General features: G+C 47.9%; 1 protein-coding gene across 2 annotated transcripts; it reads right to left on the bottom strand.

Moving 5' to 3' along the window:
• Positions 1–572: 572 nt before the first annotated feature.
• Positions 573–24,967, bottom strand: nectin3b (nectin cell adhesion molecule 3b). 2 transcript variants are annotated; one of them, XM_061702395.1, is made up of 8 exons: positions 24,825–24,967; positions 18,087–18,434; positions 17,615–17,914; positions 17,252–17,369; positions 14,995–15,146; positions 5,292–5,439; positions 3,116–3,218; positions 573–3,025 (listed from the first exon to the last, which is right to left on the bottom strand). In XM_061702395.1, exons 1-8 carry the CDS (start codon positions 24,901–24,903, stop codon positions 2,870–2,872), a joined length of 1,404 nt encoding a protein of 467 aa, XP_061558379.1. In that variant the 5' UTR covers positions 24,904–24,967; the 3' UTR covers positions 573–2,869. The 2 variants fall into 2 exon arrangements, with proteins under 2 accessions (XP_061558379.1, XP_061558378.1); XM_061702394.1 differs by lacking the exons at positions 573–3,025; positions 3,116–3,218; positions 5,292–5,439 and adding an exon at positions 8,967–12,059.
• Positions 24,968–25,847: the final 880 nt, after the last annotated feature.

Genomic DNA, 25,847 nt, shown 5'->3' with positions numbered 1-25,847 from the left:
ACGTTGTAAGGTCACGGCGTGACCTTACAACGTGGCCGCCACCTGGCAATGTAGTCTCAGCACGCTTTCTCCACACTTCGAAACATTTCCCTGCAGAGACCCCTGAACAACACAACAAAACAAAAATAAAAACAAACTATGGATTCAAGCCGTCAGGGCTGCTACGTCGTCACCAGCGCAGCGCTTATTCGTGTCGGAAAGTTGCCGAACACACAAAGTTGCCAGTTTGATGTTGTATTTTGGGGAATGTACAGTCGATTAAAAATATAAGAGAGGTGATCAACTTACCTGATGACCCAGTGAGGACGATGATGTTGGCGGTGTGATTTCCAAGCCTAGCGAAATCGCCATTACGCATGTTTACCCTTGATTTGTCTTGTTCCTTCTTTTTAAATTTGAGTCTGCTGCGCGCGGCAGATGGAGTTGATGTGCGTGAGAAAATGGTCGACGCGCTCTTGGGTCACGCCTTCGTCTACCAACAGTCTCTGATGGGCTGTTCCTGTCGCAGAAGGACAAGTTTTAAAAGAATAATTCCAATTGAATTAGAGGCAAAAGATGGATGGATTTCCCCCCCCATCCATCCATCCTTTTAGTAATATTCTGCTGTCAATGTGTTTAGCAGAAATGTACGTATTTATGTCGTTTTTCTTTTTTGGTAAATACCTTTCTATAGCATCTTTGCCTTTAGTTGATTCTAAATCAAGTCTAAATTGTTTCGAAATTTGAAGTAAAGCGTTATCTTCCTCATGTTGCACTCTGTCACTTCATGACAGTTATTTTAACGGTTCTACGAATGTCTGGGAGAGAAAAGCAATAGTAATGCAGAGGCCAAATAAAACAAAGAAATTAAAAAAAATACAAAAATCAAACACTACAACTTTAATGCACTTAAAAAATAAAATTCCCAAGTGGCCATTAAAAATATAGAAACACTTAAGTCTTCCACTAGCTGTAAAAAGTAGTCGTTCCAATACTTTGATCATAGTGTATTTTCCACATTTTGTATTCTGAAAAAAGGAGATCTGACATGACATAAGGTACATTCAACACTCACCTCTTAGAATGTAACTCTGTAAACGACAAAACAAAACAAAAACACGGTCATATGTGCATAAAACAAACATCTACGGTTTCTTCTGTTAACCTTTGCCGAAAACGGCAAAAAAAGTGATAGACCATTCCCCCCCAAAGAATCCCTTCACAGTCTGCATCACAGTAAGTACAGATGGCCTCGGCGGACCTCAGCACTCGCAGCACGTTTTAGTCCGACGCTACGCATCAGCACGCTGCTGTACAGACGACAACAATGAAAAGCAAAACTTGTCTCAAGACGCCTCGATAACGATTCTTGTTTTTTCTGTGATCCTTCGTATTATTTCCACATGTGCCGGCGCATGCCACACAGGCCGACAACGAGGGCATATCGGCGCCTTTGCTGGCATCGGAGCGTCGTTTTGATATCAGGCCAGAAATAGTGATAAACAGACCACAGGACATTTGCCCCCAAGACAGACGCAAATATTGTAAGCCAAAGGGTAGTTCAACATCTTAAAGAAGGAGAACGGGATCTATACCGGTTGGCCAGACAGCGGGATACAGATGGGAAGGATGTGCAGCAGGTTAGGCTGATTAAGGACAGAGATGGAAATGTGTTGACCGGTGCCAGCAGGGTGCTGGCGAGATGGAAAGAATACTTTGAGGAGTTGATGAATGAGGAAAATGAGAGAGAAGGGAGAGTAGAAGAGGCAAGTGTGGCGGACCGGGAAGTGGCCACGATTAGTCGGGGGGAAGTTAGAGGGGCATTAAAGAGGATGAAAAATGGAAAGGCAGTTGGTCCTGATGACATTCCTGTGGAGGTATGGAAGCATCTAGGAGAGGTGGCTGTGGAGTTTTGGACCAGCTTGTTCAATAGTCCAACTTCTAGTGCGTGAGAAGATGCCTGAGGAATGGAGGTGCCCATTTTTAAGGACAGGGGTGATGTGCAAAGCTGTGGGAACTATAAAGTGGATGGGCCACACCATCCATGACGTTATGGGAAAGAGTAGTGGAGGCTAGACTCAGGACAGAAGGGAGTATTTGCGAGCAACGGTACGCTTTCATGCCCAGAAAGAGTACCACAGATGCATTATTGGCCTTGAGGATGTTGATGGACAAGTACAGAGAAGGTCAGAAGGAGCTACATTGTGTCTTTGTCGATCTAGAGAAAGCCTACGACGGAGTAACCGGAGAGGAACTGTGGGACTGCACGCGGAAGTCTGGAGCGGCAGAGAAGTATGTTCGAATGATACAGGACGTGTACGAGGGCGGCAGAACAGCGGTGAGGTGCGCTGTAGGTGTGACAGACCAATGTAAGGTGGACGTGGGACTGCATCAGGGATCAGCCCTGAGCCCCTTCCTGTTTGCAGTGGTGATGGACAGGCTGGCAGATGAGGTTAGACCGGAATCCCCGGGGACCCTGATGTTTGCAGATGACATTGTGATCTGCAGTGGAAGCAGACCACTCCTGTCTAAATGAAGCTCCTCAACACACTTCAACCTAGTTTCTTTGCATGACGTTGCCACCAGATGGTGCTAAAGCAATATTTGCGAATCCCGAACCGCAAATATGCAGGTGTTGACTCTATTCGTCACTTAGAATTCGCAGCAGTTGTACAGAAAAAGACAAAAACAAACAGCGAAACCCCCTAAAAATGAACTATAGACGTATTCTTTTCAAACTTTTTGAAGTTAAACGCTCGATGAGAAGGAGAGTTTGGCCTCCGATGCGTCCAGATGTTTCCTGGTCCGGACCGACGGCTCAGCGGACGGTCGCGAGCCGCTCGGAGCTCGACGGCGTTCCGAGTGAAGGATTTCGTGGCGTGGCCTCACATCACACGTAGTGTTCACGGTGGTTGATGTAGACCCGCTCCGTCCCGCTCTGATGACAAACCCACTCCAGGCGGGACCCCCGCCTGGGGCTTTGCGGCCCCGCCCCCGGGGGTCGCCGCCCCTCGGCGGCGTCGTACCTGCGCTCGGCCCCGCGGCTCTGCGTGCGAACATCCGACGGAGATGACGTACGTGCGGGGAAAGTGCCGGCGCTAACGTCGCGGCGAGGATGAGGAGACGAGAGCTTTACCTGACACAGCCAGGCCACCTGGGACGCGTGGACGCCCAAAGGAACAGCGGGCGCTCGCTCGGAGTAGGGGGGCGGGGGCTTGTGTGTCGGGGGAAGGTCAATCCTTCAGAGGGTGAAAGAAATACATGAACCAAAAGTCAAAGACAAGGCCTATCGCCAGTCGGAAAAGAATGTAACACTTTCGACATCACTAAAGTGCGATAGTCTCGGAACGCTACGACTATTATTTAGGCAGTGGCGGTTCTGGGGGGGGGGGGGGGGGGGGGCACTACCCCCCCCCCCCCCCAGCACTGTCATGATGACTTTCAATTTGATTGTGCCCACTTGAAAACGTCATCGCAACAACTCCATCTCTCATCGTGACGACTTTTAATCTCATCACGATGACTTGTAATCGCGGGTGCGCGCGCAAATGTTTGGCACTTATCATAAGACGTCAGCATTTGTTGATTCTGCGACGCTTTCATGACGACGACGCCACCACGATAGCCATCTTGACCCTTTCTTAACGATGACGTTCCAACATGGAACGCTTTTCTCTCTTCCGAGACGGCAGCTCATGCTGTGCGTGAGCTGGAGGAAAGGGGCGGGGCTCGCCCCGCGGTCCCACCGGGACGGTCACGCTTAAGATGCTAACGTCGTTACAGCACCGCGGGACACGCATTTCTGCAGTGTCACACGGCCGACGCACACTTTCCACCTTGAATTGCTTTTTTTTTTTTCAGACAAAGCGAAGGCAAACAAACAGCACTGGCTAATTAATCATCACCACAGCTAAAATCATCCGTCAGTTTAAAGTACGCATGATTAATTACAGCTAGTCATCGCTAACTTTGAAGATGTTACACCCATTGGCATATGAACAAGTTTTTGCTCCCTTCTCAAATTCAGTTGTTTCCCCACTTTAATGCTTACGATCATCAAACAAATATAAATAGCAGACAAAGTAAACATGACATGACTTCTTTAACTTGTGATTTTATTTATCAAACGACTATTGAAAGCTAGCTATTTTGTTTTCAACGTTCTGCCCTAAATATTCCTTTTTTCTCACTTTGCGTTTTTTTGCGTGAACAAGCAAACCTCGAAGCAGAGATTCCAGAGCAGAGATCGTGCTCACCATTTTTGCAGACTGTGTATTATGCAATGAATGCAGAAAAAGCGATTCAATACTCGATCCGGAGAAACACTTAGAGCGTGGGCGTCAAACTCAGGGCCCGGGGGCCAGATGCGACCCGCCACATGATTTTATGTGGCCCGCGAACGCAAATCACGCTCGCCAACTTCCGTGATTTTTTGCTCAAATCTGCACCCAAATTGTCACAACAATAAACAATACTGTTGAGGTATCGCATTTTTCTGTTAGCAAACCCTTCTTCTACAGTAACGTAAACCATACTTGAACAAACTATTATCCTTGTCTTCTGATTTCAAAACTAGCTATCCCTCCCCTTTGTTGTGTCATGGTAATAATGTTTTGGTGATGATTAAACATTTGTATGGCGTCACTGTTCTAACGGCCCTCTGAGGGAAATCATAACTCCGATGCGGCCCGAGACAAAAAAAAAAAAAAAAAAAAAAAAAAAAGAGTTTGACACCCCTGACTTAGAGTATAGTATATAAAGGTCTAAGATATTTTTACTGCACTTTGGGGCACTAATAATTGTGCTTTGCAACATTCATGACAACTTTATTTCTCTACGTTACTGCAAGTGAAGTGAAACTGGAATTTGAAGCGAGAGTAGTGCAGCTTTCCTGTTCAGGAGGTCGCTGGCTAACAATGTGTTTTCATCGGAAAGACCGGAGTGACAAAACTCAACGCTGTTCATTGACTGAGCCGTCACTTTCTTTTACTTTTGCACAGACGTACGCGAGGACGCGTTAACAAGGATAAATGAGGGCAATCGACCTGTGACCTTGCACAGACGCGACGGTCCGCAGCTTACGAGTTCAAGCAGGCAGCGTGGACTTCAAAATTCAACCGAAGCTTCATTCAGCCCCCCAAAAAAGTCTGCAGAGTTGATTGTTTTAAGTGGACAAAAGAAGACAAAGTGCTATCTGTTCACACAGCGAAAGAGAACTCGCTGACAGGCCTCAGCCGAGGCGCAAGGGCAATCATTTTATTCAGTCTTTTTTTTTTTTTTTTTTTGTGTGGAGTCAGATTTCTTTGACTTACACTTTGTCCGAAAAGGCCGCAGCAGGCGGGGCCTCGCGGGCCGTGATCAGGACGACGACGAAGACGGCGATGAGGAAGAGGGCGAGGACCGTGCCGATCACCGCCCCGGCAACAGCGATGGAGTTTGACCTCTCGGCCTCAGAATGTTCTGGGAGGAGAAAAAGACGGCAGCCTTCAGACGCGGGCGAGATGACGCGATCGCCTCCCGCAAATGAGGGCAACCTGGCGAGCTACACTCAATATTCATCTTGCACGACAAAGTCCGAATTTGTGGGGGCGTCGGTGATGTCGCCCCTGGCAAAAGACCTTCTTTATTTCCTGTGCTGTGGTTCGCAAATGTTTTCCACCAAGTGCCACCCAAAAAAAAACACACCAGTAGCAGTGAAGCTTTACTTCCAAATTAGAACTAATTAATAGCTTGATTTTTATTTCATTACACATTATCATCTAATACAGTGAAATATTATAGTTGTATATTGATGCCGTGTCGTATTTATGCACATCACTCACTCGTTTGTGTGGTTGAATTTCCTTCACTATATTTGTAACTTCATTTCGTATTCGTTGCATCAAAAAGAACAGCGAGCCTCATTTTTTTGTTTTGTTTTGTTATTGCAATAGCGATGAAGCTATTTGACTTCAATTAGGGACAGTACAGGCAGTGCTACAGCCAGCATGGTTGACATTTACGATAATTATTGAAAATATTAGCACTTTGCATTCTAATTATTATGATGCCTCCCGACATTGTGGAACCGTATGTCATGTTTCGTCACGGGCAATCTGCATCATACAGAGAGGTCTTTCTCATATTTTCGTGACGTCATTTAACAACGGGGGAGGGGCCAAATATTAGCAACAGCCGCCAGGATACGGCGCGGCGCGGTCGAACCACATTAAAAGTACGGCCGCAATATGAACGTTACATGAATGCGGCTCTGACAGTGTCGATCAAAGCTGAGGATCATTCTCTTTGGAAAGGCAAAATATGAGATAGAGCCCTTACTTGTGAATGTTCAAGACGGCATATATGTTGACATTCAGCTCGAATCGATCAATGGCTTTAGCCATTATGCTCATCGGATGCTTGTTCCAATCAGTTACAAGGAACGAGGGCCTGAAGAATTCTTCAGCTGACCGATTAATCGGCCAATATTCGCCCTTTTCGAATGGTCAAAAACTGCCATTTTTGGGGGGCTTTTTCGTGTGTGTTTTTTTTTTTACACGTTCCGATATGAGACAAAGATTGTGACATTCAAAAAAAAGTTAAACACTAAAGGACAAAGTATAAAAAAAAAAAAATAAAAAAAAAAAGTCAAATAGTTTGCCTGTAATTGATATCTTTATTGTCGGGGACAAAAAAATAATTGATTTGATCAATTACATATTTTGAAAATGAATTGGTTATCGTGATTTTATTCTGGCAAATATCTGGAAGCCTAAAAACGGAAACCCGTACCGGTCGGGCCCTACGACGACCGCCGGAGTGAAGCAAGCGCATTTCGCCGCCTTGTGTTTTCTTGCAAAGCGTTTCTTTGATGCCATTTTGCTCACCTCGCCGCTTTGCGTGCGTGGAGCTTAAATACTGTCGTAACGTCTGCTGAATTAGCTTTGTTTGACCATATGCTTGCATACGCCACCCCCCCCCCCCACAGAAGGGATTAAGGCTTACCGGTGATTAAGATGCATTCATGTCACAGGCCGAGCAGGACCGCGTGAAAAACCGCGAGCGCGACACACACGGAGGATGAAAGTTGACAGGAGGAAAAGTACACGTGCGAGGGTCAATTACAGTTGATTTAGCTGTGCAGGTGGCGGGGATCAATAACGCCCTGCAATGAATCTTAAATCGCACTTCCATCGCGACGCACGCGGATAAGTGCGGCCTTTGGAGCGTCCTCCCCGCCGCGCGCCCTTCATCCCGTCCGAACTACGACAGGGGCCGCGGCGGCGCTTTAAAAATGCAGCTCGTCAACCTTCCCGCCGTAATGCGCGACGACTGACCTTCGCCGCGCGGCAGACGAAAGGAGCGGCAGCCGCCGCCGTCCGGTTCAAAAGGTCACGCTGCACTTTGTTCGTCTGAATCACATGGACTTTCTTTCTCTTTGCAAATATGCAAATCAGATCACGGTATGCTGATTTCTTTTCTTTCCACCCCCCCCCCCCCTCTTACTGAACTAATTCTAACATTTGGCTCTAACTTTTTCACTGGGAAAAAAAATCCTGAGGAGCATCAGTCGTAACTTGGTGTTAGTAACTCCAGCTCACCCGCAACCCAAGACGACACGCGCTTTCCATTTTCGGCCAACAGCCCCGGAAAACAAAACAGGACAGTAAATGCAATACAAAATGCATCCAGATGAATTTCGCCGTCACGGACATTGTGCTGCATTATGATTTTGCCTTTATAAAGCACCAACGCAGATCTGAGAAAACCTTTTTTATTGAGGTGGGAAATTCTGCATCAAAGTAATCCATGAAAGCCTTTTTTTTTGGAAAAAAAAAAAGCAAGTTTTGTGGCAAAGAAATATGTGGAATTATTAATCATCTGTTCTGCTGAAATAGAAGAACTTTCTAGGAATTTTCCATCTCGGCTGCGAGCGAGGGACACGCTGACCGCGAAACGGACGAAGAATTGACGGCGGAAGGTGAATTAAAGACGAAACGCGAGGGCACGGGTGACGACAGCTCCCCCCCCAACCTCAACGCCAGGGTCAAGGGTCACGCTGCGAACATGAGGGAGCTGATGCCGATGATGTTACAACGGGAAGGTTAAGCGTCTCCGATCGAACCCGATATCGCAATTTTGTTTTCCCAGCTCAAAGATGGCGACCATTTGACCCCGCCTCGCTCGGCCGCTTGGTCTGTCGTCAAAAGTAACCTTGGAAACGGTCACGTTTCAGTCAAACGCTAATTTCAAGTTTTCGTCGAAGCGATTCGAACATCGCGTTTTGGTCGAGACGCTTCACTTGCGCCAAGTCCCGTCTGCGTTTCGAGGTGATGAGCGAAAACGGCGGTGTTCACGCGGAAGCCGGAGAACGTCAAGGTCGAACTCGGGCGATGACTCCCGTCGCGCAGCAGGGGCGAACGGGACATTCCCGGCGGCCGCTTGTCACAGCGTCGTGCACCCCCGGCATCCCCGCCCCTCCTCTCCAGATTTGGCGGCCAGGTAGCGCGAAGCAGCCCCGCGAGCTTGTTGCCATGGGGACAGTCAATGGGCTGGGGAGTGGGACGCGGGGCCAGACAAACACTCGGCGTTTAATTTTACCAGCTGCTAGACAGGAGGGGAGACACACGGGGGGGGGGGGGGGGGGGGGGGGGGGGGGGGTAACTCACAAAAGGAGCAAGACAAGGAGCAAGGGGCCTTTTTTTTTTTTGCGCTGAATCCAAAAAGGAAAATCTGACGCTGGAAATCCAAATTACGGCAGAGCACAAACGGCCCATATTCCAGTTAACGTCAATAAGCGCAAACCCAGATAATGCCGAGAAACGGCACGCTAATGAAGACGAAGCGAGGAAGCATTACATCATCGGCAGCGTCCCAGATGTGCGGGCCGACGGAGCGGGTGGGGGGTGGGTGGTCTTATGCAGCATTCGGGAGCCAGAGATGATGTCATTTATTCGAGCACAAAGAGCCGAACACCAAAGAAAAGAACTCACTTGCGCTTAGGTGCTTTATTGAGATAAAGTATCTGGGGCAAAAACATGACAAATCAATGCTTCACTGACATAAATATGTATTTCCTTCCATGAACTTACATTCCTTTTGAATACTGTACGTGTGTATACGCACACACAAACACACAGAGAAAAGAAAAAGGTGCTGATCGAACGTAAGCTACTCACAGTGTTTTACTGTGGTACTCGTCAACGCAATTGATTTACAACAAAGGTTTTGCATTTTAGTGCCTAAAGTGGGTTTGCAATACTCTGTCAAGTATATGGGGAACATATGGCACTGAGAACAGTACAACAGTAATGGCACCGAGCATGGACAGGAAAACTACAAACATTAAACATCTTCTAAGGCACTAGCTCATTTGCCAAGGTGTCTCGTCGCCCTCGCTTCGCTCGAGCAAACTCGATGAATCCGACACAAAAATCGATAAGTGAGGTTTCCGCCTTAGTGCGTGGAAGCGAACACGAGAGGGGATTGGGCAGCCGTGCGTCCCGTTACCTGCACACGGATGTTCGCCTGGACGGCGAGGTGGCCGCAAAAGCTCGTTTTGCCAGCCAGCCATGAAAACGGCGCATCGAGCTGCGTCTTCTATCGCTGCGGCGCGCAATATGGCCGCGGCCCGAGAAACTCTCCTCCGGACGCGAACGTTGCCTGAAGAGCAATTTTGTGTCTTTTCAAGTTCTTTTCTCCTCAAAAAAGGAAGAAAACCAAAAAAACCATGTTCACATGACTCGTACGCTTGGCAGCAGTGCCCTCAAAAGATGGCACTCTTTCGACTCGACAAACGCCGGAGGTCAACCGGACAATGCGGCCGCGAAGACTTGAAGGTAGTCGTTAACACGAGGAGCACACGCCTCTAAATACGCGGCCGGCAATTCGCATTAGAAACCACGCGATTGGCCGACGTGTCGCTACGACGACGGCGTGCCTAATCACAGCACAACAGTTACACCCGAACTCATAATATCGTCACGATCGGACGACGTCTACTGTAAAGCGGCCTAACGCGTCTTTCCGTTTCAAGCTACAGGACCCTGCGATACGCCAAGATATGCTTCCATTTCATTGGCGTCTAGTTATGCGCACGTTGTCGTCTTATTTCTACACACGAGCAAATATTTAGCGTCTTGGAGCGAATATTGCGAAGGCGACAAAAGGCTACCGTTTACAAGCTACTGTGCAAGAGGGAGATTGTCAGATCTCCTCCATCCCGTCTCATAAAAAACACTCGACCTCTCGGAGAGCTCCTGAAAATATATCCTGACGTTTGGACCCAAAAGAAAAACAATTATTTTGGCCACCAAAACAAATCAACGACAGTTCAAGGTTGCATGTGCATCAAAAGAAAAAGACAAAAGCTGAGTGAAGCAAATTTCCAATGACCCCGTTGGCCTACGCAACACATTGCGGGCAAAGTTAAAACTCAGATTTGTATGGCTATTATACACTCGTAACAATAAATTAATCTGAGGAGAAGTCGTGAACGTGACTATTTAATCGACACGGCGACAGATTAGCGGTTAGTATAGCGGCGATGTCGCAGCCGTGGAACAATACTGTACTCGGGTCCGTGACGGCGGCCACGTTAGCGACGACCTCCCCGCGGACGCGTCGGCGCCAAAACCGTCCGACGCGGTTTTTGTCACGTCGAGGCCGAACCCGAGAGGTTAAACGCGGGTGCGCGGCGGGGTCGTTCACGTTTGCAGACGTCCTTACGACAGCTGCTGGCGGCGACCTGGCTTCCCTGCTTAACGTTCCTTCACTGGAGGGGGGGAAAAAACAAAACAAAACCAAAAAAAACAAAAACAAAACAATCCTTTGAATGGACTTCATTTGATCGTGTACGTCGGTTGCACACGACACAAACATTGTCAGTTTACCACATTTCAATCATGTGCAACCAATATACAAACTAATTAAGAATGTTTTTTTTTTTGTGTGTAGTATGAAAAGGTTAGCAAAGCCTCAAATGCTTCAATTAATCAAATTCGCAGAGAATATGTTGTTAGAATGAAAGGATGAAAGTCATGTTGAGACAAGGGCAAAGGGCAGTGGCATCATTTTGACTTCCATAAACGAGAGCTCAGGCCAAGTGAACATCTGAATGGCGGAGAATTCATCGCGGCGGCGGGAATGTACATCAGGTTCCGGTCCGCACTTTAATCTCAGTGTAGCTTATCCAGAGGTCAAAGGTCTGAAACAAATCGGTATGTGCAAATGAGAAAAGCGAGGCCACCGGGGGCTTCCTCACCCGACAACATTAGCGACCGGAACAAAACATTCCAACGCAGCCGCAACGAGGCTCATTCACGTCACGAGCGCGTCTCAAGTTTCTTCCAGAGTGCAAAGTGTTCCGAGTTTCGTAAAGCGGTGACCGGGACGCCAGGAGCGGGCAGCCGCTCAAACGTACCACTCCCTACGAGAGATGACCGAGCCGTCTTTGTGAGAGACGTAATCGCCCTCTGGAGCGCTATCGTAGCGGTCGTTGGGCACGTAGGGGGCGCCGTTGCTCGTAGCTTTGGGGGCGTGCGCGTATCTGGGCCTGCCGGGCTGCCGCCGCGGACTGCGATCGTCCGTTCGGCCCTGCGGGGGAGTCTGCCGCTCTTCGCGGTGACCGCCCTCCCTCATGGCCCGCGTGTAGCCGTTCGACGGGCATTCGTCTCCGTCGTCGCCGCGGCGACGCTCGAGCTCGCGGCCGCCCCACTCCTCTCGGTCGTGGTCCTGACGGCGACGGGAGCCGGCGGCGGAAGCGTCGGCGGCGTGGAGCCGGTGCCGCTCGCCGGGGGCTTTCCGGAGGTCGCTCGGGCCCGGGTAACGTTTGGCGTAGCGGTCCCCGTGGAAGGTCTGCCGTTTGCGCAGGTACCACACGCCGGCCAGACACAGCAGCAGCAGCAGGAACAAGGCCCCGCCCACAGCCCCACCCACCACGGTGCCCAGGTTACTCTCGGGGAGCGCTTGGAGGGTGGGGGAGCCCAGATGAACGCGGAGCTTATCGTCCACGAGGGTGGAGGAGGAGGAGGAGGAGGAGGAGGAGGAGAAGGAAGCGGAGAGGACGGGAGCAGTAATGGTGGAAGGCGAGATGGGAGGATCTAATGGGAGTGGAGGGCGGGAAGGAAGGAGAGACAAGCACAGAGTCAGTGCCGCTACGTTGGACGACAGCAGCGATTCCCAACCACATTCGTGTGACAGAAGGGGAACTGATCCAATTTCACTTCATTGCTCACAATTTGAGGGGGCGATTTACTACAGATAATGTCACAGGCAGCACAAATACATTCTCTTCCGCTAGATGCTACAAGCTACAATTAAATCGGCTCCGAACTTGGGGATTTTTTTGGAAGCAGATTCCGATATTTGACAGAATAACATTCCGATAACGGATTCATTTAAAAATATATAGACTGAATGAAATGACTTCTTTTTGGTTCCCTTAGTACTTACAATAATAGTTTTTAGCCCAGATTTCACACAATCGATTTGAGACGAGATCATTACTTCAGTATACAGCGGATGCTTTTTGTTCGCTGGTATGGCGTGAGATTTTTCCTCTTGTGAAATATGTGCCTTGGCTCAATAAAGGTTGGGAAACACTCACCGACAGTAGGGAGAGGTTGACAATGTTGACTAAACTACGGCATGCACGAAACTACAGTCAGCATCCTCAACGTGTCATTGCCAATGGCCGTCGAGTCATATATACACACATATATATATATATATATATATATATATATTTTTTTTTTTCTTAAACGTTCCCCTTCTCCTCCGCTCTAACCTCTTTTCCTGCGTGACATGCACAAACTCACAGCAGACAACGAGGCACTCTAAATTGGCCAAGAGATGATGCATTTTCAGGGCGTGGGCATAGCTAGTAAGCTAACTGCTCCTCCCAATTGCGCTACTAGCTAACTGCTGATGCGAACAAAGGCGCTCAAGTTCTTATTTGGTGGGGGAAGGGCGACTCAAACTGTTTTTTATCATTTCAGTTTTCATGATTTGTGCGTGCGTGTGTGTGTGTGTGTGGGGGGGGGGGGGGGGCATTAGTTTTAGCCACTAATAGGGAACGTGAGCCGGGTTTAGAGTCTGTTTGACCCTGCTGATGATATGTTATCCTGTCCAATAGTAAAACTGAAATAGTTCGAAGCTATATCTCCACAACTGAGCAGTACTTGGTTCTCATTTCAGGCACATGTTGTCCACAGATATCTTCCAACATGCAAGATATATTGAGAAACAAATCTTTGAAGCTTGAGGTTCGATATCATCGTCGCGGTTACATACAGTCGTGACGATAGCTGAAAGAAGGATCGTCCAAGTACACCGAGGTTATAAAAAGCAGCACCGCTAGGCAAACGTTGGCTTGTTGGGTTATAAAGACCAAAGGTTGAGAAATATGGAAGAACTTTGAGCATATAGGACAACTATTGGACACATTTGAAATGAGTGCGTGGTTAGCAGTGCTTGACAAATTGTATTGAATCTATTCGTCATCCCGGGGATGTTTGCTTCTACCTTTGAAGTCTTGCAGAGGCTCAGAACATCAAAACGTCACCATGATCTCCTTGCCGGGCATTCTGGGTCCGCACGCTCGAGTTGACTCGTCGTGTTGCGGCGTCAACTGCCAATCGAGTTTCTCCTTTGACATTACAGGAGTCGCTAACTTCCGTTATGTTTAAAAATAGCAAATTGATTTGTGCGTGACGATAAGCGCAGTAAAGTAGGACGGGAAACAAACAACTTTTGGAAATGCTACTTCCTTCATTTTGACCGTGCCCCCCCTCCCCCCTCCCCCCTCCCCCGAGGGAGTCAGCGGACATAAGACTGACAAGTTGGGACATATTTACCTTTTTTGTTGAATACATAAATATGAAATATTCCAGTCTTGTCAACATAAAACTCTGAACTCAAATGCAAGCAAGCACAACATTTTACATTGTTGAACTTTCCTTTGCAGTTTAGTTTGTCAGTTATTTTCATGAATGACCCTCCGATTTTGTATTCATGTTATATTTATATTATGTCATAACTGCTTCGCGGCAGCAGAGCACAGACGTTTCAGTGCGGTTTGCGGAATGTATTGTGGCATTATTCTGCATTTTCAGAGCGAATTGCTGTGGCTGTTTCCACATGCACATTGCTGGCTCGACAACAGTTTGACCGCAATGTTTAGATTTTCATACAATTTCCTGCGAAATTCACATAATGCATAGTTGTCGCATAAATACACAGGACTGACAACATTAACAAGACGCTGCCATAACGTCTTGCAACATTAATAGAACAAGCATAAGATGATCTGAACGTGGGACCGCAAAACCGAAGAGAGAAAAAAAACAAAAACAAGAGAGACAAAGAGCAACACAAGAAATGCCAGACAAGATCAGCGACAAGCGTTCACGTCTGATTGGTGAAAAGCACAAATCCAAAAGTTCTGAAGCCTTTGTGGGGATAAATGGGACACAATCATGGAAGGTGGTCAATTAACGCGTGAGCCCGCTGACACACAAAAAGAAGTAAACCGACGCGTCATCTAGCGAATGCCTACGCAGCCCCACTCATAAGAAAATGGAATACGGTATGTACGATAAATAATAAATAAGAGTTGAAAAGAACTGGTTCATGTTTTATGAAAGGGAGACATCATCCCAGTCAGGCTGAAGACTTTTGCATCTTCCTGCGTGACACACAAGCAACACAAACACACACACACACGCAGACACACACCACCACCATGACACATTTCAAGGGAGAGGAAAACGCAAAAAGGCCAAAAAGGTGCCATCCAAACATCTGGAGTGTTCATGTTTATAATCAGCATGCAATTGCGGGTCAAGTATGATAAGTGCCCATACATGCTGGTGAATGTGAATGCCCTGGGAGGCTGCCAGCTGCCAGGAGTGAGGCAGAGTCACATGTCAGCTAAAAGGACAGCGTCCCAAGAAGCAACACGCTCAGTCATGCGCGTTGTGCATCGGAAGGCAAATGGCAGCCGGACGCGTCGCGGTGTGCGTACGCTGCGCTCACCTTGTACGAGAACGCGAAGGTCCCGACTGCGGAGGTCGATGTCGTTGGCCACCTCACACCGGTAAACGCCAGAGTCGTTCTTCTGGAGAGGACGCAGGAAAAGCAGCGTGCTGTTGAGGATTTCCACGCCTTCCGGCATCTCACCGTCCAGCCTGGAACACACCAAGAACAGCAGCATCCGGATCAACTTGTCAGAAGTCTGAAAGGACTGCCGTAATTTCTCGTGTATAATGCGCAGTTTTTTTTTTTACCCCAAAAGATTGTCAAAAGTCAATAGTGCGCATTATACATGGGTATAGGAGAAAACTAAAAAGACTTTCACACTTTATCAATGTATGCTGCCACCTAGAGGGTCAGGGTTATGAAAAAGCTGTACACATTCATTCCAATATGCCACCGTCCGCTAGAGGTTATGAAAAAGTTGTACACTGTCATTCTAGTATGCCACCTAGAGGTTATGGAAAAGGTGTAGACTACACTTTCATTCCAATATGACAGGGGTACATAGGACTACATACCCAGGGAGAATTAGTGAATTCTTTTGTATTTTTTTATAAATCCGACTGATGACTGAACAACAACCATCATTAATTTCTTTATAGTTGTGTTTTGTTTAATGATAATGCTTTTCTGAAATGCTTGACAGCTTAATTTGAATCCCATTAAACTAAAATTAAATGAGTTTCGCCTGGTCCATCATGTCTTCTTAAAAGAATTGTACACAGCTTACAAATTCCGCCCGGGTAATCAAACATATGAGCACAAATGTGTGTTTTCTCATTTACTAAATCAAAGTAGGGCTGTGAATTTCAAAATAAGAGCAAGTAAATAAAAAGAAAGTATTGTGTTTAAATAAAGTGTTTAACTTCAGAATAATTCTTTGAAAAAACTAACAAAATACAGATAATACTTCATGTTTTGATCATATGGGTAGAAGCAAAATCATGCATTGTAAAAATGCATTATACATAGGTAGAAGGCTTTTCCAGAATTTTGGGGGTGCGCGTTATACATGAGAAATTACGGTATTCTACTCAGAATATTTTAACTGATGAGCAAAGCAAACGCCACTGTTGATCTGGAAACTGACTCTCGTCCCTCAGAAGCCGGACAGCAGCAACTCTTTCTGTGGATTGATGTGTAAAGCTGGCGGCGCTGAAGCGCCAAGTCAACGATTACAAGAAGATGCTGACTGGTCCGCGTGTGCCGCCCAGGACAGAGCGATCGCTGTGACTCCACATGAAGCGGTATGAAATATTTTTCATTGTACAAAAGCATTCCATTATAAGACAAAAGACATCTCGTCGACAACAACAAATATACAAAGACTGACCGCAACACTAGGACCGCTTGCACGGTCTGACTCTCTCGATGAGGATTCAGCTAAAATGCGACCACAATAACACATTGTTCATTTATTACTGAGGCTGTGAACATTGACACGTATTCCACATGTCAGGACTTAAAAACAAAAACAGAACAAAGTCCACCCTCCCCCCCAGTAATTTTAGGCTTGATTCGTGAAGACATTTGATTTTCAGCCAGATTTTGGCCCGCCCACATTTAAGTCGAAACCTGCCTGAGCCTACAGACGGCAGCGACAGAAGACAAGCACTTGTACTTATTAAACGAGTACGCATTCTGCACTGTAATTGTGGCCTATATTGAAAGTCTGGATTTTTATTACTTTTTTTAAGAGGAGAGAAAATTGTGAGGTTAGATACATTTGAGTAGGCTTGTTTTGTTCAACTCGATCACTGTAATGCTTAATTGCAGAAGGAAGGCAGCCACATGAGGTACAGTAGATTCATTTCCAGGGGTTTTGTCAACTCATCGTATTGATTGCGTCGCTCGCCGTTGAAAGAGAGTTTGGGAAGATGACGTCACACGGGCATTTGCGTGTGTGAACCTAAAGGCTATTTGCATGCAGTGGTGTCGTGTGGCCGCCATGTTTGGAAACTCAAGCAAGATGGCGGTTTTTTTTCTCTCTTTTTTTTCCCTCTCTTTCCTGAAATGTTGTCATTTTGGGGGTGTAAGGATTAGGTTAGTGAAAAATGGGCCATCTGGACACTAAAGGTCCTTTAAGGAGTCAATTAAAATTGAGCTTTATCTTTGGAAAGGCACATTTTTAGGATCTCCTAAGATTGCATAATTGGCTCTAATGATGTGGCCGGTCAGTGTACACACACACACACACACACACACATATATATATATATATATATATATATATATATATATATATATATAGACGCACCTGATCCATCTGAAGTGATGAGCTGGCGGGTTTGCATTGGCTTTGCACGTCATTCGAACATCGTCCCTGCCAACATACCAGTTTCCGTCGTAGCCCGCCACAGCGATATCGGGAGCAACTGCAGCACAGACACAAAACTTGATGAAATGACTGAGACACCTCGACACGAAAGACCCAATGCGGTGGGCCTTTCTAGATTAAGTCATTCTTTGTTTTTGATTAAAAAGAAAAACATCAGTCAAATAGTTTTCTTGAGACGGTGCTCAAAATTGCACTCCATTTAACAGCATACACGCCGCCTGCTACCCTGTAATCCTCATTGTTGCTCCCTGGCTTCATTCCAGGGCGAACAGATGCACCTACACTGCACATTCAGCTGGTAGGGGACCCTGAAGTCATTCAGCAGCGCCGGGTGGCGGACGACACACGTGAGCGAGCGGCCCCGGACGTGACGGGTGGGCCGCCACAGGTAGCGCACTTGCGTGGTGGCGGTCCCGTTGACGTCGTCGAAAAGCTGCACCTCCGACTGGCCGAAAAGCTCGGACTCCCACGACACCTCGGCGGGGGGGCGGGCGCGCTCCGCAATGCACGTGGCCACCGCCGTCTCGTTGCTGCCGTCGATCAGCGCCGTCGAGCCCGCGGACACGTAGACCTTCGGCTCCACTTCGGGTTCGCAGAAGGAGAAAGCAACACGAGGAAGGGAATTAAAAGGCATCGCATTCAAGTGGGTGCAATGAAAACATTTTGGAATTAAGCACAACAACGGCTTCGTACAAAAACACCCGATTGACGACGTATAACAAAGAAACTTGACATTTCGGACGTACGTGCTTACCGAGCACACCGACAGTAGTGGAGGCTTGCGTGTTCCCGAGCGGGAACGTCGCCACCTTACAGGTGTACACGCCCGTGTCGGCAAAGCCCACGTTCTCCAGTACGATCGTGGCATCGTGGGAGGAGGGCGAGCGGAAATACAAGCGATGGATGAACTCCGGGGAAATGGAGATGCCGTAGCGCGGGTTGTAAACGGCCACAGTGACCGAGCCGGTGGGCAAGCGCCGCTCCCAAGAGCTCTGCGTGAGCGTGAGGTTGGTGGCCACGTCCACCCGGCACTCTAACGTCAGGTTCTTCCCCAGCACGGCGCTCACGCTGGGGGGCACCGACACCTGACTGGCCAACAACCCTGCCAAAGACGCACGGAGAATTCAATGACCCAAACACAGAAACCATGACACACACGCGCACACGCCAGAGTACATTTCTAACAGGTACGTGGTCTGGAAAGTCTTGGGGGGGGGGGGGGGGGGGTCTGATTCAAATTGAATTCGGAGCGGCCACCATTTGCACAATGATGCCGTCCAGCCAGTAGAGGCCAAATTTCAACATCAACCTTTAACAAGAATACATGTCGAGGACAGCTAGCTAAAAGTTGAGAGAAGCACGGTCGCAAGATTTGGGGGAATTTGCAAAGTTGGAAACTTCAAATTAACGGGAATAAACCAGCAAATTACAAAACGAATGGAGAAAAATATATTTGAGCATAAACCGGACGAGAGCAACCAGATGTCACGTAAGTTCAGTGCTGCCTTGACTTACGACTGTCGCTTGTTCGATTATTTACGGGCCAAAATTTGAGGAATGACCACCGCCCGTTTGAAGGGGGGGGGGGGGGGGATTAATTATTGCATTCAATTATCCACAAGTCCTAGCTAGTTCTCCATTTGCAATTTCAAACTTTACTGGAAACCCTCCAGAAATGTTCCACCCACATTCAACATTAGCCAGAAGGCACAATATGGGAACATTCGGAAATGTTGAAAATTGACACAAGGCACATTGGCCAATAGGTTTGTGCTTAAATGCAAAAATGTTTGTTTGATTTTGAAAAAGAAACTTTTTTCACTTGCAATGAGTTTTCCAACACTGGCCTGGGTTGAAAATTTATTTGACCCCCCCCGTATAAGAGAGACAATATAGGTCACACTAGAACTTTGTTCAAACTCCAGTCAGGAATATTTATGGCGTCGCGTCTAATGTTTCACAGCTCTTCAAGCGCAGCGCGATGCGACATTTGCGGCGATAAGACGCGATTCAAAGCATGAGAGCGTCACAGAAGGCGTCAAGCATTTAAACAAATAAAACACAGATGACAGTGCGAGCGTTCGTTTGACGAATCCGTTTAATCCGAAGCGTTCCTCCACCCCGTCGCCACGTGTCCTCTTTTCCCGCAAACCCGGCGAGGCCTCTCTGTCACAATTGTGCCACCGCTCAAAAGCCGGAAGCTCATCGTTTTAAGGAAAGGCAAACGGGGAGAAGACAAGATCCCGGTGGAGGCGAGGGTACACGCGGTCCACGGAAGATGACATCACCGCTCAGAGAAAGTGTGTGGGGGGGGGGGGGGGGGGCATGTGAGGAAAGACGAATGAGGGATGCTATCGTCAAGGCTCCGCTTAACGCAAAACAGATGAATGACGTCACAGCTTTGTGAAAGACAATTCTAAAATGTGCGCCCAAGCCTTAGGACTACATCACTAATTGCAACAAATTGCCAGCGTGAAAAACATCAAGACTCATCGAAACCTGCTGTGCTACCGGGCAACCGAGCCCAAAACAAGATTCCATTGTTGGTTTGCCAAAACGGGCTCCCTCTCCGGCCAAACTCCCTCTCGAAAGACCGGCGTCCTCAAATATCGCCGGACGACTTTGACTACGCGAACCAGCTTTCGAACAATTATTTCATTGCAACTGATTGATTTTCTTCTGCGCAATAGCGATAGGCTGACTGAATAATGATCGCATAGGGAGGAGATTGCCCTACAAAAGACACCACTGCATCCTCCAAGGGACGTGACGCCGAGTGAACGGGTCGCGGCAATGTTGCTTCACTTAGTGCCGCTAATTAGTCGCCTCAAACAAGGGATTCGCAATTTCACACACACAAAAGCAAAATTCAATCGCTGCACATGCTCATCGGCGGCGGGGATCAAATTGTACCAGTGCAAACAGAGGATGATATTTTCACTTGAAGCCCTCGGAGGCAAATAGAACCAGTTGGCAACCGTCCTGGAAAATAAATCATGATGTCAGCCTAAGATCTCCTAAGAAATACTTCGGTCTCCTCACAGCAAAGTCAGTCGCCACTAAACGCATCCAACAACGCTTCAAACTTGTGGATTCGTCCCAAGAGACGCATGACACCATTTTAAGGGCCCGAGCCAAAGAAGCGCGGCGATGCCATGTCTGCTGCTTGCGTTAGACTTTAGGCTCATTTTTAAAGCCCAATTTGACGTGCTGGTTTCCATTAGGCACAGCTTATGTTGCATTTGTTACAACTGGTCGTTTGGATGTCCACATTTAGCAACGACGTTCTAAATAGCCTTGTCGGCGCGGTTTCAAATCACGGCATTGTAAAAGATGCTGTTCTGCGAGCGTACGGAGCCGTGCCACATCACGTTGCTGCAATCGACGGCCCGTTCGGAACGGTATCGCATACATTTGCCTTGAAAGTATTGAAACTAACGGTTAAACAAGCACTTACGCGAACCACTAAACATCTCCGATCTCCAAGTTACACAACCTTTGGCACCGAACATCAAAAGGGTCGACTCTTGGGCATTTACGAGATTCAGATTGGAAACGACAAATCTTACCACGTCGGATTAGTGCACGCTTCAAATATAGAGCAGTTTGGGGAAATACGTAGTATGCGGAATTGGATTAATTAAAATTTGCGTCCTTAGATGGTTTGTCAGTTCAGTCGTTTTTCAAAAATTGTATGCGGACGACAACGAGAGGTTTGGAAGTCGCGTTCAAATCCCCAAAACTTGACTGGCGACGGCGACTGCTCAAGCGAGCGTAGAACTGATTTCTCTACTTCCAGTTTCAGCCCGGGCACAAAAATAACGCTCGACGGCAAACGGCAGCACGGGGCGAGGGAAGGAAGCGGCATTTCTCCACTTCTGAATATGTCATGACAGAGGTATAGCGACTCTGTTCAATTTTTTATTGGCGACATGACAACCTTACATAAGCGCGCCCTGGTTTTTCCTCTGCCTGAGAATAAAAAGTGACGAGAATAAGGGCAAAGTCTTTTTGATCATATATGCAGCCTAGCTTGACGTAACAGGAAGCATGTACTTCTTGCGCTTCCCGGGGAGTCTCAAAAAGGAGCTTCTAGGTGTGCAAATCCAACACAATGTCACACTCAGTAAAACAAAAAAAGAAATACAGATTATAGATATCCTAGCATCAAGGACACGTGGCTCCCCAGGGACTCTCTTTGGACAACAATACCTTCACATGCGCCACTTACGGATGGGTGGCAAATACTGGAACGAACATAAGGCCTGCTAGTAGAGAAGCTTTCGAGTGGGTTTCCGAGGATTCCCCGGATCCACACGAGACTTGAACGGACTTTTTTTTTTTTTTTTTTTTTTTTTTTTAATTTTTTTTAAATGTGGTTTGATGTCAGAGACACTTTGGGCGGGATCGTCCGATTTATATCTTTCTTAACCCGAATGTTCCCGATAGAAAAGGCGTTGGCACTTACTTCTTCAAGTTAGTCCATCATCCACGTGTAAGTGGCAGCAAGTATGGAAATATGGGAGTCTTGCTAAAAGTGGGAATGGGAGCATAAAATAGACGGCGTGAAGCTGCAGGGAGCGCAGAAGACCACGGAGCACAGCCCAATCGTCGTTTGCGCTCCAGACTTCTTCAACTAACAAATCAAGTTCGTGTACGAGCCGCCTGGCTTTGACAGTGGTACAAGTATCCATCAATCCAAAAGCCACCATCTTTAAGAAACAATTGTTTCAAACCCGATGGCATGAAAATTGAAGAAATACTCATGATAGACGTTGGGGCCTGTGCTCAGCTCTCAAGTGATGTTAGTGCACCAAAAAGTCTGCTTGAAGCTATTTCGGAAGAGTTACCATTTATTGTTTGGATACGAATACATGTGGTTGGGCCCCCTTGCACATTGATATATAAAATAATTACAAAAAAAAAAAAAAAAAAAAAAAAGTGTTTACTAGCGAGGTGCTTAGCAGGTCCGCGCCACTGTTAGCTAACTAAATAACATAGGAGTTTCTCAGCCAATGGCTCGGCACGCCAAAGTTTCACACTCAAGCAAAAAAAAAAAAAAAAGAAAATAGTCTTTTTTAAATAAAAAAAAATAAAACCACTTTGGCACAGCAGACTAAACGCGGTCATGTCAAGTCCAAAAGAGAAACAGCTGTTGTGTTAGTGCACATTTTTCTCAACTGACAGAATGACCAGCATTAGCTTCTTTCTGAGAATAACAGTCAAGTAATATTTGGCGAAGTTGTCAAAGTGCCAAACACGAAGCGCATTTGTGTTTGGCGACGTCACGTGCCCCACCGCTTCGTTATCCGACAAGTGGATATCGGCGGCTCGGCGATGAAATCCCGCATCCGCCAGACGACGCGACGGAATCTCGACGGACTCTCGCATCAAGTGAACCGACAGCGTTAGCTCCTTAGAAACAACACTCGCTCCACGTTGCTCCGTTGAGTTGCGGAGGGGGCTTGTGCTTGGCTCATTGTTTTGAATACGCTCATTGTTTTGGGCGCTCGCTTGTTTTGCAAACTCTGGGCTCCGCTTCAGCTATTAGAAAAAAAGCAGCGGGACCACCGAGAGGAGACGGCGGGGACGCGCCGGCTTAGATCCCGCCCACCGGATGCCAATCCGAGCGCCCCGTCGGCCCGGCGGTATGTGTGGCGCCGTGCCAGGCGCAAACAAGCGCTCCTTTAACATAACTTGCTGCAAATCACGGCCTGTTAGTAAAAAGTACTTGGAACTTGGTGAGCCCACTTGTGACCAGGGTAAGTCAGGCAGTCTCATTCAAACTTTTGGGACAGAAATAACTTGACTAGTTACAACAAATGACGCGCTAATTTTAGTTACAGTAAAGCATTGTGCCAAATCAAAGAACGTCGTCACCATTAGCAGCAAGAAAATTGACCGCAAACAAATCATGGGAAATCACTGGATCGATCTCCAGAAGGAAACCCCATAGAGCATTCATTTGACCTGCGTGAGAGGCGACCAAAGGGGTTATGCCCCCATAGCAAACTGCAAGAGCAGAAAATTCCAAAAATAAATCATCACGAAAGAAGAACGCAAAGGTTTGCTGATGGGCCACGCACCATGTGGTCATTGCAAGCAAAGGGTACGCATGCAAACAACGCTAGCATCCAAGTTGTCGTCGTCGCTCCCTCCCCAAACTTTGTTGCGCCAAGGCACATTCTTACATGCGAAGACTCTCACAACACACCACCAAACAAAAAACGCCAGAAGTATAGAGAGAGAGAGAGAGAGAGAGAGAGAGAGAGACGTGCCTCAGCTTTTATGACCCTTGACAAAGCTCGTAACTCACAAGTCATTTCTCAACTCATCTTTCCCCATTGAAATGAATGGAAACGCCATTCATCTGTTCCAGCCCCGCATTGTGCTCCTTCCGGTGTGCGCGCTTCGACCACCAGGGGGCGGTAGAATACACACATAAACACAGTTTCATATCTGACTCAGCATACTGCCGTAGAGCATCAGGAATATATGCCTACGGGTCTTGTTACAGTCCGTCTACGTCAGTTTGTGTTCAAATAAGCCAACACCGCCACATAGATGCTATTTCTTATCCCATCTATGGCACTTTGCATTGCGTGTTAGCATTAAGCTCGCATAACATTCAAAGTGAGGTGGTCGTTGCAAATACACGAGTCTCTCCATGTAATCCTCAGTTTGACGGTAAAACTTTTTGGGAGAAACGTTCTGCCCGTTGCGTTGCGTTTGAGAGCTCGTTGTCTCCATTTCTACGATGGCTAAGTGGGCTAAGTGTACCTTCTGCCATCTGGCGCTTCATTGTTTGCCTGTCACGAGACATGCAGAGATGAACAAAGAGACTTTATTTGGCGCAACTAAATCACTTTCAGACCAATGAAGTCGAATTGTCATCATGTCGCACAGCGAAGCTTTTGCTGCGCATCACACGCGGATGCCAATTCTTTAACTTGCTGTGCATCCGCCAAAGCAAAATGATTTCATTGCACAGCAAAAATAAAGGAGAGGGCTTAGTTGTTGTTGTTGTTGTTGTTGTTGTTGTTGCTGTTTTCTAAGTGAGGGTCGAGAACATGGTGGAAACGTGCAAGTCGGACAGAGACCGTCCAGGCGTGAATATGGCTGCCAGTGAATGAGCATGTGTCGCAGGTGTCGCAGGTGTCGCAGGTCTTCCTCGGCGTTCCGATGGGACGCGGCACCTGTGAGCGAGGAAGCAAGGGAGCAAGGAGGCAAGCAAGGAGGCACCCCTTAGCGGCCGGCTAAGTCAACTTGCAGCCAAGTTTTCTCTGAGCTCTTCTGTTTCCGAGCGACGCACCTGCAGAAATCGCAATTGTACATCCAAACCAAAGCCAAATCCTCACTTTGAGGCCACGTGGGAGGCCTAGCGTTAAGAACTTGCGAGGCGCGCGTGCGCGACACACTTGTCTCGACCCCCAAACTTCTCTTGGAAGTGCCGGCGAAGCGCAACAAAAGCGCCGAATCAAATGCGACTCACCTGAGATGTGCCAGCAAAGGTGGAAGACGGCGACCTTGCCGTGCCATCCGAGGTCAGTCGGGCAAGAGGAGGGCGGCATTTCGGCGACAACGCGTAGCGACGTCGGGCGCCAATTCGCTGCTTTGCGCTGAGTCGTGCACACTGCGAGCTCCTCGGCGACAACTCCGAGTGCACGCGGACCGTACCATGTGCGCCGCGCGCGGAGGGGGGCGGCGCGAGCTCACCTGCCTGCGCGCTGCGCGACGTTCCGCCGGCGCTCGGCGGAAATGTCCCCCGCGCCGGAGCCGACCATCGCCGCTCGCATTACGTCATCGCTTTGCCAAACCCAATATCGATCGATCGCTCGAATCGTCGCCGGCTGAACTCGATCTGCCAAATGCGAAATAGACGTTCTTGACCCGTCGAAGAAGAAACGCGGCGCCGCCATTTGACTAACGCGCGTGCAAAAGTATCGAGCATGGAAATTCATTTCAATTGTGGTGCGGATGAGAACATGGCGGGAGTCACAATTGGAGTTCAAGTCAAAGAAATATGTGACGAGTGGCTCGACTGTCTTCTGGGGCACGTTTTCAATTGCACGCGGGCGCTGTGACTTTTCCATGCGCCCCCTTTTAGTCCCACGGAGGCTTGTTGCAACGTCAGCGCACACGCAATTCCAATCACTTGCATTGGCGAGCTTTTCCTCCTCCGTCACTTCAAAAGGCACATTCGTGTTTTCGCTGAGAATGACCAAAGTTGGTGGGCACGTCGGGCTGACGTGGGTGGGGGTCGGGGTGCAGCCCTCCCTCCCCCTCCCCCTCCCCGGCACAAAGCTAACCAGGTCAGCGCTTTCATCGGAGTCTGAAGGAGAACCGTCGGGGAGACCACGCTCGCGAGTAATTGCCGCACAATTACTCGTTAGGTCGGCGCATTAGTGCATTCCATGTTGTGGCCTTGACCGTCACATGCCAATGCCATCGTTCCGGCAGCCTGTTATGGACTTGGGACTTTCAACGCTGTGAATGGCGCGCCAGACAAAACCAA

The sequence above is a fragment of the Phycodurus eques genome, chromosome 17 (genome assembly GCF_024500275.1).
Source record: "Phycodurus eques isolate BA_2022a chromosome 17, UOR_Pequ_1.1, whole genome shotgun sequence".
NCBI classification, from domain to species: Eukaryota; Metazoa; Chordata; class Actinopteri; order Syngnathiformes; family Syngnathidae; genus Phycodurus; species Phycodurus eques.
Note: the sequence above shows the minus strand (reverse complement) of the source record. Positions and strands in the feature narration are given on the sequence as shown.

Excerpts from the sequence above, each read along its gene's own strand:
- nectin3b (XM_061702394.1), bottom strand. The coding sequence starts at position 24,903 with ATGCCGCCCTCCTCTTGCCCGACTGACCTCGGATGGCACGGCAAGGTC. Across the intron at positions 18,435-24,824 it reads CCTTTGCTGGCACATCTCAG|GGTTGTTGGCCAGTCAGGTG; the intron begins GTGAGTCGCATT and ends CGTCTTTGGCAG. Across the intron at positions 12,060-14,994 it reads CCTTCGCGTTCTCGTACAAG|ATCCTCCCATCTCGCCTTCC; the intron begins GTGAGCGCAGCG and ends CACTCCCATTAG.